At 58.5% G+C, this 16,761-nt stretch overlaps 2 protein-coding genes across 3 annotated transcripts; both read left to right on the forward strand.

Moving 5' to 3' along the window:
• The first annotated feature begins 4,113 nt into the window (after positions 1-4,113).
• Positions 4,114-7,113, forward strand: LOC101945286 (lens fiber membrane intrinsic protein). The gene is made up of 4 exons (XM_005293917.2): positions 4,114-4,293; positions 4,916-5,065; positions 5,759-5,893; positions 6,360-7,113. The coding sequence occupies exons 1-4, from the start codon at positions 4,119-4,121 to the stop codon at positions 6,419-6,421; spliced, it is 522 nt and encodes a 173-aa protein (XP_005293974.2). The 5' UTR covers positions 4,114-4,118; the 3' UTR covers positions 6,422-7,113.
• A 2,667-nt stretch (positions 7,114-9,780) lies between these two features.
• On the forward strand, positions 9,781-15,501 carry LOC101945108 (protein NKG7-like). Of its 2 annotated transcripts, none has more exons than XM_065573692.1 (5): positions 9,781-9,915; positions 13,267-13,475; positions 13,666-13,812; positions 14,014-14,148; positions 14,662-14,843. In XM_065573692.1, the coding sequence occupies exons 1-5, from the start codon at positions 9,782-9,784 to the stop codon at positions 14,694-14,696; spliced, it is 660 nt and encodes a 219-aa protein (XP_065429764.1). In that variant the 5' UTR covers position 9,781; the 3' UTR covers positions 14,697-14,843. The 2 variants fall into 2 exon arrangements, with proteins under 2 accessions (XP_065429764.1, XP_065429765.1); XM_065573693.1 differs by lacking the exon at positions 14,662-14,843 and adding an exon at positions 15,282-15,501 and having other exon boundaries at positions 9,792-9,915.
• Positions 15,502-16,761: the final 1,260 nt, after the last annotated feature.

Below are 16,761 nucleotides of genomic sequence, written 5' to 3' on the forward strand. Positions count from 1 at the left end.
AGCCTTCTACCCATCATCCTCCATTCCTAACCTGCCCCAACAAATCTTCTACCCATGATCCTCCCTTCCTAGCCTTCTACCCATCATCCTCCATTCCTAGCCTTCTACCCATCATCCTCCATTCCTAACCTGCCCCAACAAGTCTTCTACCCATGATCCTCCCTTCCTAGCCCTCTACTCATCATTCTCCATTTCTAGCCGTCTACCCATGATCCTCCATTCCTAACTTGCCCTAACAAGTTTTCTACCCATGATCCTCCTTTCCTAGCCCTCTACCCATGATCGTGGACCCCAATCAAGCTTTCTATCCATGATCCTCCCTTCCTAGCCCTCTACCCATCATCCTCCATTCCTAGCCCTCTACCTGTGACCCTCCACCCCAAACAAGCCTTTTCCCCAGGATCCTCCATTCCCAACCTCTTGTCTTTCTCTGTCCAAAGATTTTGATGTTGATTTAGGTTTAAAAATGATCAGAAATGGGGGTTTGCCTAAAGAACAACAGAGCGAGCCAGATTTCTGTTGTGTTTGTCTCTTTTAATTGGTTACTTTCCAAGATTTGGCTATGAAACAAACCCAAATCCCCTGTCCTCGACCCCAGAGTGCCAGGTGACGGGCGTTTGGTATCTTTTCATTGCTAACTTGAACCTTTGTTTGTATGTCCGGGTTAGAAAACGAAACTCAAATTAGTGCCCCCCGTGTTCTGCAAATGAACGCCGTGGTTTGTGTCACGTGCTTTGCGTTGAGCGGACGTGTACATGTCACGCAGGGCTCTACCCTGCTTCACAAGATCAGGGCCTAAATTTCTTGATGTCAAAGGTCTGGAGATTAGTCCTAGCTTTAAAAAAAACCCCACAAAATATTCCGTGCATTTTTACACACACACCCCCCCGAATTCTTATTTTGTATCATCGCGTTTGGAATTTCTCAAGATTTGTGGTTTTCTTTCTAGGTTTAAAACCATGCCAAGGGCCAGGCTGTTGGAAGTCTTGTTAGAGTTGACTCCCTGACAGCGTTAAGTTGTGTTTGCAAAGAGAGTTGGATTGTGAGTTGTTTGAATGTGTTGAAACGTTTCTCTGGGGAGATTACGGGTTTGAGCTCAGCTCTCTGTGTAAATCTGTATCGATGACATGGGTGAGCCAGTCACTCTGCCAACTACCCCAGATCTCAGGGAGTACAGACGATTGATTGCTAAAATATAGATGTTAGGCAATAAAATTTCTCTCGGCTGTATGGAGTTGAAAAAGTGAGTGTCACTTATTGCATATTGCTGTGTGTGTCACATCTGCAGTATAACTTCTGTGCACTACAAAGGGAAAAAATGGTGAATTTGACTTCCTGCATTTATGATCTAGCAATCATTCGAATCTCCCGTTTTCACCGCTGTGTATCCCAGAGAAATTGTATTGCACCTAGAACTCTGTCTTTGGGCTAGAGATTTATACACAGGTTTATACAAAACTTCAATCTGATTTGTTGCCTCTAAGACATATAGATGCAATCATAGAAATTTGCCGGTTTCATCTGTATAGCCCATGCATATAGGATAGATATAGCCCAGAAAAATGATATTGTCATGATCTATATGCAGAATAACTCTACCCATTCTCTGCCATGTGTAGAGATTAAATAGTGAATTTGAATGATTGCACGTTTGAATGATTGCAGAGGAATTCTATTGCCCATGGAGTTCTGTCTTGTGCTATCGAGAGGTTTCATTTCCATATGGCTTGTTGCACATGTGACAAAGAGCTGCATTAATAGAAATCCAGCACTTGAATCTATATTGCATGTACATGATATCGCATATCCGATGTGTATGGCACAGAAATGATATTTTGCTGTGATCTCTGACAGGTTATATACCAGTGTTTCTCAAACTGGGGTCGCCGCTTGTGTCGGGAAAGCCCCTGGCGGGCCGGGCCGGTTTGTTGACCTGCCCCGTCCGCAGGTCCGGCCGATTGCGGCTCCCGCTGGCCGCGGTTCGCCGCTCCAGGCCAATGGGAGCTGCTGAAGCGGCATGGGCGGAGGGACGTACTGGTCGCCGCTTCCAGCAGCTCCCGTTGGACTGGAACCGCGAACTGCAGCCAGTGGGAGCCGCGATCGGCCGGACCTGCGGACGGGGCAGGTAAACAAACCGGCCCGGTCCGCCAGGGGCTTTCCGACACAAGCGCGACCCCAGTTTGAGAAACCCTGCTCTATACTTTCTGTGCTATATAGAGATTAAAAGGGGGAATCTGACTGATTGCCCGTATTAGTTGCATATTATACGAGTGTACGTATGCAATCAGTCAACGTTGGCATTTAATATATAGCCCAGAGAATTGACACTACTCCGCAAGAAGGCAAGTGCCCTCTGTAGCTCCGTACAGGGGAGAGAAATGCTGCGTGTGTGACGTCTATTCCAGCAGTGGCTTCTGACCCCGAAGGATGATGCCTCAGACATGCCCGTGTCTGAACACCAGCGAGCGTTATTGTGGGGTAATCACATGGAGGGGGTATTTTTAACAGAGGCCCTGAGACATTAAGAGCAGAAGATGCCTTCACGTTCATCCTGAAAGCAGCTCCTTAGAATCCGAGGAGCAAAGCGTTCCCCTTCGGTTATGGGGCTTGGGGGGTCGTTAAGTCCCTGATATTTTTTGTTAAGAGCGCATTAGCAGGGTGCGTGTGTTTTACCTCAACAAAATAGCCTCAGAGCTTCTGGGGTGTTTGTGTCTTGAAAGGGGACCGAGGTGGGATCCCACAGGACGGGAGTCTAGGACCGGAAGCCAGTGCCCCCCAGTGGGGGCGGTGGCTGGGACCCGAATTGGACCCCGGAGAGTGGACACTTGGGAGGCTTCAGAATAACTGTCATTTAATGCAACATAGAACACGTTGGCGTCTGCTGAGTTCTCTGCGGTTGGGAATAAAGGTGTTGTTTGTATTTGGGATGCGTTGAGTTTTCAGTGAGTCTACATTGATGGACATTACTTGGAAAGTTAGAGGACCAGGGAAAGGGACATGGGGCCTTTCCCCTCTAGGGGGCGCCGTCTCTCATCTGGCCCCAGGCCGGGGGACTGGCTTCAGAGGTGCCAGGAATGAAATGAAAATCTGCCCCTATTTTCAGTGGGCCAGTTCCTGTAGACGCAGCAGTGGGCTTCCCCGTTTGGGAGAGGAACAGGTGTTTGGGATCAAATTAGCTCTGTAGGGCGAAAATTGAGGGGTATCAGGAGGGGCCCCGTGCCTCACCCTAGAGGTGGCTGCATCTCAGCCCTGGGCGAGGGATCCCTGTATGAAACCTGGACACCCAGCTCCCTTCTCCCCCGCGCTGTCCTGGGAGGCCCCTGTGCGGCCGCTCCAGGCTCAATGGAACTGACCGACTCATCAGGTTGTTTTGAGGCTCCCGGGGGCAGGAGTGCTGGAACTGCAGATCCCGGCTTCTGGAACCAGCTGTCCCTGCCATGGCCCCCCGGCCCATCATTAGCATTAAGGGATTTGCCGGCCTCTGCAAAATCGCTCCCGGCGGCTAGGAGAGGAGAGGGGTGACGGCCTCTGGGCAGTGTGGAGCAGAGCCGGGCGCTGGGGTCGGCACAGGTAGGGGGCACCGGCGGGGGGAAGGGGACACAGGGACCCACCGAGGGGCTCCCCCTCTGAGCTACACACGCAGCGACCTGGGAGCAGAGACACCCTGATACACAGGCACACAAACCAACTGCCCCCCCATGCACACACTGGCCCTGAGAAATACTCCCCACCACTCACACATTGACACATGCCCATGCAGCGATGCTGCTACGATACTTATCAATCCACTCCCCTCCCAGAGCCGGGGACAGAACCCAGGAGTCCTGGCTCCCAGCCCCCCACTGCTCTAACCCACTAGACCTCACTCCCCTCCCAGAGCCGGGGACAGAACCCAGGAGTTCTGGCTCCCAGCCCCCACTGCCTCTAACCCACTAGACCCCACTCCCCTCCCAGAGCTGGGGACAGAACCCAGGAGTCCTGGCTCCCAGCCCCCAGTGCTCTAACCCCACTAGACCTCACTCCCTTCCCAGAGCCAGGGATAGAACCCAGGAGTCCTGGCTCCCAGCCCCCAACCCTAAACCCTAACCGGTTTTGTGCTGTCTGCAGGCTCAGGCAGGATGTACAGCTTCATGGCAGGGGGTCTTTTCTGCGCCTCGGTCGGGAACATCCTGCTGGTGGTTTGCACAGCCACTGACTACTGGGTGCAGTACCGGCTCCAGGGAGCCTTGGCCCACCAAGGCCTCTGGCGGTACTGTCTGGCGGGCAAGTGCTACATGCAGATGGAGAACATTGGTAAGGACCACTAGGGGGCACTGTGCTGCAGGGAGCGGGGTGGGGGCTCTCCCCTGGCAGGCAGGGCTGGCGCAGATGCACTAGGGGGCGCTGTGCTGCAGGGAGCGGGGTGGCGACTCTCCCCTGGCAGTCAGGGCTGGCCCCAATGCCCCCAGGGCGGCGCTAGGGGCACTCCCAGAGGCCCTAGCATGTTCTCCAAGAGGCATTCGGCTTCCCTAAATCCTCCCTCAAGCTGAGATTTTCATTTGCTTCCCTCCTAAATTGCACTGAATTGTGAATTAACCAGCCACTGTGCCCTGCCCCAGAGGTGGCTGCATCTCAGCACCAGGCGAACCAGCCCCGCATGGTGTTATGTGTGGCTGTTCCACAGCTGCTCTGCCCCAGAGGTGGCTGCATCTCCGCAGTGGGCGAACCATCCCTGTGCAGTGTTATGTGTGGCTGTTACCCAGCTCTCCCGCCCCAGAGGCAGCTGCATGTCTGTGCCAGGAGAGCCAGCCCCATGCAGCATTACATGTGGCTGTTCCCCTGCTTCCCTGCCCAGAGGTGGCTGCATCTGTGCGCCGGGCGAGCCGTCCCCTTCTAAACAGGAGCGGTTTTGAGTGTTTTCTCCCCGCTGCTCTAGCCTACTGGAATGCCACCCGGGCCTTCATGATCCTCTCTGCCCTGTCCTGCTTCGCTGGCATCATCACGGGGATCTTGTCCTTTGCCCACCGATCCACCTTCGAGAAATTCAACCGGTCGTTCGCTGCTGGGATAATGTTCTTCGTCTCCAGTAAGTGTCTGCCCACTGCCGCGGGGACCCCAGCTGGCCACCAAGACACAAGGAGGAGAGCAGGGTCTAGTGGTTAGAGCGGGGGGGCGGGGGGCTGGGAGCCAGGACACTTGGGTTCTTTTCCCAGCTCTGGGAGGAGAGTGGGGTCTAGTGTTTAGAGACGGGGGGCAGTGGGAGCCAGGACGCCTGGGTTCTCGCCCGGTTCTGGGAGGGGCGTGTGGTGTAGTTACACTTCCCAGGCAGGAGGGCCTGAGAATCAGGACGCCTGAATTCTCTCCCCAGCTCTGGGAGGGGAGTGGGGTCTAGTGGTTACAGTGGCGGGGGAGGGGCTGGGAGCCAGGACTCCTGGGTTCTATCCCAGCTCTGGGAGGGGCGCGGGGTGCAGTAGTTAGAGCAGGGAGGGGCTGGGAGCCAGGACTCCTGGGTTCTATCCCAGCTCTGGAGGGGCACAGGGTGCAGTGGTTAGAGCAGGGGGAGCAGGGAGGAGCTAGCAGCCAGGACTCCTGGGTTCTATCCCAGCTCTGGGAGGGGAATGGGGTGTAGTGTTTAGAGACGGGGGGCAGTGGGAGCCAGGACGCCTGGGTTCTCGCCCGGCTCTGGGAGGGGCGCGTGGCGTAGTTACACTTCCCAGGCATGTAGCGGTTTCTCTGGCCTCTTGTCCTGCCATCGGTCTCTCTGCCCCACCTCCTCCAGCGCTCTTCGTCCTGCTCGCCATGGCTGTCTACACCGGAGTCACCGTCAACTTCCTGGGCAAGCGGTTCGGGGACTGGCGCTTCTCCTGGTCTTACATCCTGGGCTGGGTTGCCCTGCTCATGACCTTCTTCGCAGGTACAGGCCCTTCCCCTCTAGGGGGCGCCAGCTCTCATCCAGCCCCGGGGCGGTGGGGGCAGTGTGGGGGCTGGCAATGGGGCTTTCCCTCTGGGGGTGGCAATAGGGCACCTTTCTCCTCATCCAATTCCTTGTTTCACACTCCCTGTCCAGGAATGCCCCGGCTCTGACCAGTAACCCCCCTCCCAGAGCTGGGGAGAGAACCCAGGAGTCCTGGCTCCCAGCCCCCGTGCTCTAACCATTAGACCCCACTCCCCCTCCAGAGAACCCAAGAGTCCTGGCTCCCAGCCACCCCCCGCTCTAATCACTAGACCCCCACTCCCCTCCCAGAGCTGGGGAGAGAATTCAGGCGTCCTGACTCTCCTGCTCTAACCACTAGACCCCATTCCCTTCCTGGAGCCAGGGAGAGAACCCTGGAGTCCTGACCCCTCAGTGCTGTTAAACAGCCCCTCTCTCCCCCTCACAGGGATATTTTACATGTGCGCGTATCGGATGCACGGATGCCAGCGCGTGGCTGAGACGCGTTAAACCTGCGCGATGGCGCTGCAGTGAATCGAGACACCTGCATCCCAGGGCGAGTGATACCTCGCCATCCCCACCCCCAGCCTTCCAGCAACCCACCATGGGACATCCCCGTAGCAAACGCCCTTCGTTCGTTTCATCGGATTCCAGGCCAGCTTCCTTCTTTGGCGCTCGGAGCTGGACGTAACCAGAGCCAGCCCCCTGCCCCCAACGCTTTAGAATCAAATCAGACAAAGGGAAGCATCAGTTACCCCCACCTTTTACAGTCTGGGGGAAACCGAGGCACGGCAAGATGGCCTGACCTGCCCAGTGTCGCACCGGAACACAGCAGCAGTGCTGGGAATTGGAACGCAGGTGTCCTGAGTTCCCGGCGGGACCATCCTTCCTTTAGAACCGGATTTAAAATATCAAGCACCTGTGGCTGACTGAACTTGTGCTGTAGCTTTGATTGATAAGCAGACAGGCCGTGAAGTTAAATTGGCGCCTAGAATTACAACTGCTCAGAAATTTCTCTCTACCTCTGCGCCCCTCTGAGTAGCGTCAGCTAAGGCAACGTAGCAGCAGGAACCGCAGTTTTAAAGTTTTGTGTCTTTGGCCAGACAGCTCCGATTTTTGCCTTTAACGAAGTTTTATGCATTGAATTTCCTTGGTTTTTCTTTTCTTTTTTTTTTTTAAAGAAAAAGAATAAAGGTCCTTAAAGCGGTTTGTTCCTTTGTTGATTTCTACCCACAAAATCACTAGTTGTGCTTGGAAACCCTTTGTGTGAAGTGCCTCAAACCCTAAAGCGGTTTGTAGTTCAATCCCAACAATGTTTTTTAAACATTTTTTTTTAATTTCCTAGGCTTTTTGATCAAAGGCAGGAAAGATCCTTGAAAGCAACTTACCCTGCCTCAAGTGCCAAAGCGATATTAAACTGTTTTAAATATTTAGAATTAAATTATTATGAATTTGTATTTTCATAGCCTCTGACGGCTCCAGTCATGGACCAAGCCCCCATCAAGTGAGGCCCTTACTCATGTTAAATTTCCTTTTTTCTTTTAATAACAACAAGTTTTTAAGGCAATTAAAGCCTTAAATTAAAGGCTTAAGTCTCTAAAGCCAAAAAGGTATTACATATTTGTGCATAAATTATCACCCAGGGTCCCTCTTACTGAATTCCCCCCCCCTTTTTTTTAAGAAAGACATTTTCTATAGGCTGAATGAAACTGTCTAAAAACCTGAAGATGCATTAAACCATTTTAAATATTTACGTGACACAGTTTGAAATCCTCACAAAGTTTTTACAATGAAGTGCCTGGAATTTTTATTTTGAAAGAAATCTATCCAGCTATCAAAATGTTTCACGGGAATTTGTGGGTTTTGAGGGGAAAAGACAAATCATTTCATTTTGGCAACGTGGACGTGTTTCGTTTTGACTTTTACATTCCAAATATGTCCTATTTTACTATTACATAATCTTTAAGCTTGTGTCAATATCGTGTATATGACCTTGAATATTTTAATAGACTATTAAAAGTCTAAATGAAACGAATGAACCATTTGGCTGGTCCCGCGCAGACATTTTTTGGAATTTTCCTTGTGCGGGCAGCATTCAGATTTTGACTTTGTGTTCCCATTTGGAACGAGCAAAATTCAAAATGTCAGAATGTCCCACAGAATAGAAATTCAGGCTGCTGACCAACCCTCTGTTTGAGCTTATGTTAAAATAATCACAAAGTTTTTTGCACTGAATTTCCTAGGTTTTTAGATGTCTATAAAAATATAAATAAAAGCTAAGGAAGGGGAGAATTTTTCAAACGCTCCTAAGTCACATACGCCCTTTTCCTCAAAGGTGCGTATGTGGGCACAAGTGCCAAAATACCTGTGAGGATCCAATGGGAGTTAGGAGCCTGCATACCTTTGGGATTCTAAGCTGCAGGGTCCTCAGTCCCATGAGAATTAGGCACCTCAGGCATTTAGATTGTTTGGAAAATTGTATCCGAGATCTGCGAAGCGAATGAAGCTGTCTCAAAAACGGGGCAGCGAGAGAAACTGATTGAAAGCCGATCGTCCCCCTGCCGAGCAGTAGCAGATGTCCGGCCCTTTCTCGGTCGCTTTCGCGTCGGAGTTCAAATCGGCGCGGCAGAGCTGGCAGTGTGCTTATTGGAAGTTGTTTATCTGCGCCGTATACCCCAGGCCTGGACCAGAGGTGGCCAAAGCAGGCAGCCAAACCCCAGTCAGGAATCCCAGCGCAGCCACCAATGCCCGGGGCCCAGGACTCAACTGGGCCCCGTGACGGCGGAGAGCAAACGCCCTGGCCTGCTGGCGAGAGCTCCCTCCGCAGAGACCTGGCAGCACAGAGACGGACACCGCGGCGGCGTCTCGAGACTGAACGTCAGCGGCACCGAGCTTGGCGGGCCGGGTGCACCCGCGCTCCCTAGTGACGCCCCGGGGGAAGCGGGGTCATGTCCCCTAGCCCTGCTCCAGTCAAGGCAGGGGGCTGGGTTTGAGGCGCCCGATACGCGCCTTACTCGGAAGGTAGCACCACTGTTTTATAAGATGTGCCCCCTCCTCCCCAGTGGCCCCATCATGGTGCCACCTCCAGGTGGGTGCAGATTACGGTCACGCCCGGGGCGTAAGCGGCTTCGCCAGGCACCGGACCAGACCTTGGCCGTGTAGCCCACGAGCCAGTGGCTCGACGTGTGTGTGTGTGTGCGCGTTACCCTGGGCTCCCACAGACCCAAGCAGTGAGCCCCTCCCCTCTTCCTGTTACTACCCCTCCCCTGGAAAAAAAGATGCCACCCCCCCCCCTTCCATGGAGATTAAAGGGCCTGTTCTCAGAGCTGCCTGTCTGGTGACTTATTCGACCCCCTGGAGCGCCCCCCATCCCCACACTCCCCTCAAGTGTGTGTCAAAGGACTCCTGGGTTCTCTCCCTGGCTCTGGGAGGGGAGGGGAGGGGAGGGGAGGGGGCTGGTGGTTAGAGCAGAGGGTGCTGGGAGCCAGGACTCCTGGGTTCTCTCCCCGGCTCTGGGAGGGGAGTGGGATAGGACACGGGGGGCAGGACTCCTGGGTTCTCTCCGTGGCTCTGGGAGGGGAGTGGGATAGGGCGGGAGGGGGGCAGGACTCCTGGGTTCTCTCCGTGGCTCTGGGAGGGGAGTGAGATAGAGCGGGGGGCGGGGGGGCAGGACTCCTGGGTTCTCTCCCCGGCTCTGGGAGTTGAGTGGGATAGAGCGGGGTGGGGGGGGGGGCAGGACTCCTGGGTCTGTCCCAGGAGATTCCCTTGTTAAGCAGGCTGGGGGGCGGTTGGGGCTTGGCTGGGAGACAGCTGTGGGCGCTGGCGATGGGGGGCGGGTTTGCGGGCTGCCGGGAGGAACTGACACAGAGGATGTGGGGATGGTGCAATGGGCCCTTACCGCATCCCTGCCCCTCCCAGGAAGCCACCCGGGAGCAAGAGGCCCCATGGGGGGTCAGGGCTGGAGCCGGAGCAAACCCTGCGAGGGAGCAGATGACGCGGAGCAGGTGAGGGGGGCGCTCGGGATGGGGGGGTTCATTTACCCCGGGACAGCCTGGAGTGCCTGAGCACCCAAGTGTCTGGCCCCACAGCCCCGTCCTGCCAGCTCCCCACCCCCTCGTCCGGGCAGCCCCCACCCCAAACGGCCCCTTCCAGCCAGCCCCCAACCCCCACGGCCCTGTCCAGCCGGCCCCGTCCAGCCGGCCCCGTCCAGCCAGCCCCTCCCCCCCTCGTCCCGCCAGCTCCAACCCCCCACGGCCCTGTCCAGCCATCCCCCACAGTCCTGTCCTGCCAGCCCCTCCACCTCCTCCGGCCAGCCCCAACCCCCCATAGCCCTGTCTGGCCAGTCCCAACCCCCCATGGCCCCGTCCAGCCAGCCCCCAACCCCCATGGTCCTCAATCTGAAAACATACCCATCCTCCAGCCATCCCCCCCCATACACACACACTCCTCCGTCCGTACGTCCAGCCATCCCTTCACACACCTCTCTGTCCAGGCAGCCCCAAACCCCTTCATCCATCCCCCCCCACACACCGCTCCGTCCGTCTGGTCCTTCCCCTCACACACACCCCCATCCAGCCAGCTCCAAACATACCCACCCTCCATCCATTCCCATACACCCCTCTGTCCGTCCGTCCCCAAAGCCCCACCTCCATCCGCAGACGTACCCACCCTCCGTCCATCCATCCCCAATCACTCCTCTGTACGGCTGTCCATCCATCCCCTCATACACCTCCCTGGCCAGCCCCAAACCCCTGCCTCCATCCGGCCATCCCCAAACATCGCCACCCTCCAGCTGTCCCCTCTCACACCTCTTCATCCGTCCATCCAGCCAGCCCCTCGTACGCCCCCTGTCCATCTGTCCATCCGTCCCCTCACACACGGCTCCAACCGTCCGTTCACCCACCCATCCCCTCACAAACCTCTTCGTCCGTCCAGCCAACCCCTCGTACGCCCCTCTGTCCATCTGTCCATCCGTCCCCTCACACCGCACCAACCGTCCAGTCACCCACCCATCCCCTCACAAACCTCTTCATCCGTCCGTCCAGCCAGCTCCTCGTATGCCCCCTGTCCATCTGTCCATCCGTCCCCTCACACACGTCTCCAACCATCCAGTCACCCACCCATCCCCTCTCACACCTCTTCATCCGTCCATCCAGCCAGCTCCTCGTATGCCCCCTGTCCATCTGTCCATCCGTCCCCTCACACACGTCTCCAACCATCCAGTCACCCACCCATCCCCTCTCACACCTCTTCATCCGTCCGTCCAGCCAGCCCCTCGTAGCCACTCCGTCCATCTGTCCGTCCGTCCCCTCACACACGGCTCCAACCATCCAGTCACCCACCCATCCCCTCACACCCCTCTTCATCTGTCCGTCCAGCCAGCCCCTCGTACGCCCCTCTGTCCATCTGTCCGTCCGTCCCCTCACACACGGCTCCAACCGTCCGTTCACCCACCCATCCCCTCACAAACCTCTTCGTCCATCCAGCCAGCCCCTCGTACGCCCCTCTGTCCATCTGTCCGTCCGTCCCCTCACACACGTCTCCAACCGTCCGTTCACCCACCCATCCCCTCACAAACCTCTTCGTCCATCCAGCCAACCCCTCGTACGCCCCTCTGTCCATCTGTCCGTCCGTCCCCTCACACACGGCTCCAACCGTCCGTTCACCCACCCATCCCCTCACAAACCTCTTCGTCCATCCAGCCAACCCCTCGTACGCCCCTCTGTCGATCTGTCCATCCGTCCCCTCACACCGCACCAACCGTCCAGTCACCCACCCATCCCCTCACAAACCTCTTCATCCGTCCGTCCGTCCAGCCAGCCCCTCGTATGCCCCCTGTCCATCTGTCCGTCCGTCCCCTCACACAGGGCTCTGTCCAGCCGTCCCCGGACACACCCCTCTCTCACCCTCCCTCTCTCTGGCTGTGATTTGGGTGTGGTTCTGCCCCCCCCCCCCCCCGCCCCATAGCACAGGGTTAGTTGGTGTCAGGTTTCCACTTCCTCCTCCTTCGGTTCCTCTTCCCCCTCGCTGGGACCAGCTGGCACAGGGCCCCTCCCCCCCACCCACTCCCTCACAGAGACCCCCCACAGGACCCCTGAATGGCAGGTGCCCAGCCCCCCAGAGCACCCCTTTGGGAGCCTTAACCTGTCCCTCCCAACGCACCCCACCGCATCCACCCACCCCTCCCCTCCTCCCTCCCGACCCCCATCCCCATCCCATCCCTCTCCACACACAGCCCACCCCATCCATCCACCCCTCCCCTCCAGCCCTTCCCACACCCCCCATCCATCCACCCCTCCCCACACACAGCCCACCCCATCCCTCCTCACACGCCCCACCTCCCCACACCCCCCACACCCCATGCCTCCCCTCCTCCCTCCGCACCCCCCATCCCATCCCTCCCCACACGCACCCCACCCCATCCACCCACCCCTCCCCTACAACCCTCCCCACACACCCCATCCACCAACCCCTCCCCCCACACACCCCACCCCATCCCTCCCTTCCTCCCTCCCCACACGCCCCACCCCATCCACCTCTCCCCATCCTACCCCCCATCCCTCCCACAAGCCTCTCACCCCATCCCTCCATTCCTCCCTCGCTACTCCCATCCCATCCATCCCCCCCACACCCCACCCCATCCCTCCCTTCCTTCCTTCCCACCCCCATCCCATCCCTCCCCACATGCCCCACCCCATCCACCTCTCCCCACACACACCCCACCCCATCCCTCCCTTCCTCCCTCTCCACCCCCGCACTCCATCCCTCCCCACACGCCCCACCCCATCCACCTCTCCCCACCCTACCCCCCATCCCTCCCTTCCTCCCTCCCCACCCCATCCCATCCCTCCCCACACACCCCACCCCATCCACCTCTCCCCACCCTACCCCCCATCCCTCCCTTCCTTCCTTCCCACCCCCATCCCATCCCTCCCCACATGCCCCCACCCCATCCACCTCTCCCCCACACACACCCCACCCCATCCCTCCCTTCCTCCCTCTCCACCCCCGCACTCCATCCCTCCCCACACGCCCCACCCCATCCACCTCTCCCCACCCTACCCCCCATCCCTCCCTTCCTCCCTCCCCACCCTATCCCATCCCTCCCCCCACACCCCACCCCATCCACCTCTCCCCACCCCATCCCCCATCCCATCCCTCCTCTCACACACCCCATCCATCCATCCATCCACCCTCCCCACACGCCCCGCCCCATCCCTCCAGCCGTCCCCCCCACACCCATCACCGATCCAACTGGATCCATCTGTGAAGCTGCTGAGGCCCAGGCCCCAGGGCTCTGGCTTAGCCCTGCTGCTGTGGGCCGGGATTGCCCCTGACTCATTCCCCACCCCCAGGTGCTTCCCGGATCCCAGCGCTGCCCCCCACACGATGGCGTCTCCCCGGATCCTCAGCACCGTCCTGGCCCTGCTCAGCTTCCTGCTGCTGCTGGTGGCCCTGGGCTCCGACCACTGGCTGGTGGCCACCAGCCGCCTCGGGTCCCTCCATGAGGGGCTGTGGAAGAGCTGCCAGAATTCGGTGTGTGAACAAATTTCTTCAGCATCAGGTAAGGGCAGCCCGGCTCCACCGGGGAACCCACCGCTGCCACCAACCAGCACCATCGGGCAGGTCTGTCCCTGGCTGTGGGAGGAAAGTGGGGGCCAGTGGTTAGAGCAGGGGGGCTGGGTGTCAGGACTCCTGGGTTCTCTAACCAGTTCAGTGCAGTGTTGTTTATTTAACCCAATCCTTTGCTACAGTCTCTTTAAAGGTCACCAGGGCTTTCATACTGCTGGGCGTGATCGCTGGGTTTCTCTCCTCCTTCGCTCTCCTCGCCTCGTTCCTGCGCTCCCACCTCGGCTCCTTACCTCTGACCCTGCTCTCCTTCCTGGGCAGCTTCAGCGCAGGTACGTCCCCCCTTCCCCCAGGAACTCATCTCCCCCCCCCCCGCCCACTACAGCCAGCCGAGGGGAACCGAGCCCCAGCCTCCCCCCTCCCCGAATCCTACCCTGGGCTCTGGCAGCTCCCCCTGGTGGTGGGACGGGGCAGGGGCTGGGACTGAACGTGGGCTGCACTGAGGGGTGTCCTTGCTGTTCCCTTTGCCCCAGGGCTCTGCACCATGATCGCGCTGGCCATGTACACAGGGGAGTTCGCTGGGGCCGTGAATGCCGCCCACAGCCAAGTCACCTTCGGCTGGTCCTTCGGCCTCGGCTGGGTCTCCTTCCCCCTCTTCCTCATCACTGGTGAGTGCAACATTGGGGAGTGTCAAAAGGCAGCTGCCTCTGGGGTGGGACACGGGGGCTGGTTCTATAGGGACCCATCGCCCGGCGCTGAGATGCACCCACCTCTGGGGTGGGGCACGGGGGCTGGTTATACAGGGACCCCTCTCCCGGCGCTGAGATGCACCCACCTCTGGGGTGGGGCACGGGGGCTGGTTATACAGGGACCCCTCGCCCGGCGCTGAGATGCAGCCACCTCTGGGGTGGGGCACGGGGGCTGGTTATACAGGGACCCCTCGCCCGGCGCTGAGATGCAGCCACCTCTGGGGTGGGGCATGAGGGCTGGTTATACTGGGACCCCTCGCCCGGCGCTGAGATGCAGCCACCTCTGGGGTGGGGCACAAGGGCTGGTTATACAGGGACCCCTCGCCCGGCGCTGAGATGCAGTCACCTCTGGGGTGGGGTGCTGCGTACCAGTAGATGATGCTCCCATTGGTCCCATTGCTGCTCTGAGCCCATTTCTCTTCTCTCCTCCAGGTGTGGTGACGCTGGTCGCCCACCAATCCTCCTAGAGCCGAGTGGGGGGAGCCATGCAGGCCGGACGCAGCCTGCAGCGTCCTGGGACCAGCAATGAGCCCCGCCCCTCCCTACCGCGGAGGCCTCTGCCACCCCCCCCCCCCCGCCCTTATTCCGTGGAGATTAAAGATCCTGTTCTCAAAGACTCCTCTCTGGTAATTTATTCCCACCCCCCCCGCGTCTCCCCTCACATGTCCATCAAAGGACTCCTGGGTTCTCTCCCCAGCTCCGGCAGGGGAGTGGGGTCTGGGGCTTAGAGCCGGGGGTCTGGGAGCCAGGACTGCTGCTGGGCAGGGAATGGGATATGGGGCCTTTCCCCTCTAGGGGGCGCCAGCTCCCATCCAGGGAGTGTGAGGGGGGGGGGTGCAGAATCTGGCTGGCTCAGGGTTGAGCAATGACCTAGTTACCATAATTACTCACAGAGACATGCAGCCCCACAATAAGCTGCCTTTGACGAAGTGGGGGATTTTCTTGTTTTTTCCTTGGTTTTCCAATGGTTTGCATGTAGAGGAGGTGGGACTCAGTTTCCCTGGGTGTTACTGGTTTAACGAGGTGATGGGAGAGGGAGTTTGTTGTTACAGGGGACCAGCGAGGGAACTTGGGACCCCGGCCAATGGCTGGAGAATGGAGACCCCAGCGACTGGTGACCTGGTGACCGGGAGGCCCAGCTCGGGAGTCGCAGCCGATTCTGGCCAGTGGAAGGACAATGGGCTGCGGGGAGAGGACCCTGGTGACCTGACCGACCAGTTCCAGCCAGAGGGGCCAGAGGACAGAAGAGGGGAGAGGAGGCCCATGCGACCCTGTTTACCTGGAGAGAAGACAAAGGACAGAGAGGGGGCCTGAGGCCAGTGATATCAAATGCCGAACTGGGAAGCAGGGGGGCTCTGGGCTGGAGAGGAGGAGAAGACAGAGCCCACCTGGATGCAGGGGAGAGTGGGATGTGCTGGGCTGAGGGAGGCCAGGCCTGAGGCCCTGAGAGTTTCCTGTGCTGGGTTCAGACGCTCAATAAACCTCCTGTTTTACACTGGCTGAGAGTCGCTCCGGGCTAGAGAACAAGGTGGCATTATTCCCTCTGGGAGTGGAGACCCCGGGGGTCCAGAGCGAGTGGACTCTCTGAGGGGCCCACGGCAGAGACAGACGTGCTAAGGCTCAGAGAGGTGCGGTTCCAGGAGGTGGAGGGGCCTAACCACGAGAGAGAGTGGACCCCCGAGAAGGGCTGTCGCACTGAAGGGGGGTCCCCCCAGGGATCGTACGGGGCCAAGAGTGGGCACGATCCGGGCGTCCGTGACAAGCTCCACAGATGGATCCAGCTAGATGGATGATGGGAGTGTGTGGGACGGATGGAGGGATGGGGCGCGGCGTGCGGGGAGGGGTGGATGGAGGAGTGTGTGTGAGGATGGACAGACGGATGGACGGCTGGATGGGGTGTGGGGAGGGGTGGAGGGTGTGTGTATGGGGAAGGAGGGATGGGGTGGGGCATGTGGGGAGGAACGGGTGGGTGGGGGGAGGTATGGGATGGGGGTGGGGGAGGATGGATGGGGAGTGGGCAGGATGGATGGGGGAGTGGAATGGGGTGTGTGTGGGGAGGGATGGGGCAGGGTGTGTGGGGAGGGTGGATGGAGGGTGGGGAGAGGGCTGGGATGGGTGGGGAGGGCTGGGGGGAGGGGGGAGGGGTGTGTGGGGAGGGCTGGAGGGGTGGGGGAGGGCTGAAGGGATGGGGGATGGGGTTTGTGGGGAGGGAGGGAGTGGGGCAAAGCCCAGACTCCCCCTCTTCCCCCAGCACTGCTGCCTCTCACCCCCTGCCCTGCACCCGCTGTATTTATTCCTCCATTTGCTGCTGTGTCTTTTTGTTACGGGACATTAAACGTGGTTTTTAAAGTCATGAGCCTGTCGTCGTAGTTACTGAATTGGACCCAGGAGTCCTGGCTCCCAGCTCTCCCCCTCCCCCGCTCTAACCCACTAAACCCAATTCCCCTCCCGGAGCCAGGGAGAAAACCCAGGCGTCCTGGCTCCTCCCCCTCCCCATTCTAATCGCGACACTTCAGAGGTGGCTGCATCTCA

This window comes from Chrysemys picta, chromosome 20 (genome assembly GCF_011386835.1).
Source record: "Chrysemys picta bellii isolate R12L10 chromosome 20, ASM1138683v2, whole genome shotgun sequence".
NCBI lineage: Eukaryota > Metazoa > Chordata > Testudines > Emydidae > Chrysemys > Chrysemys picta.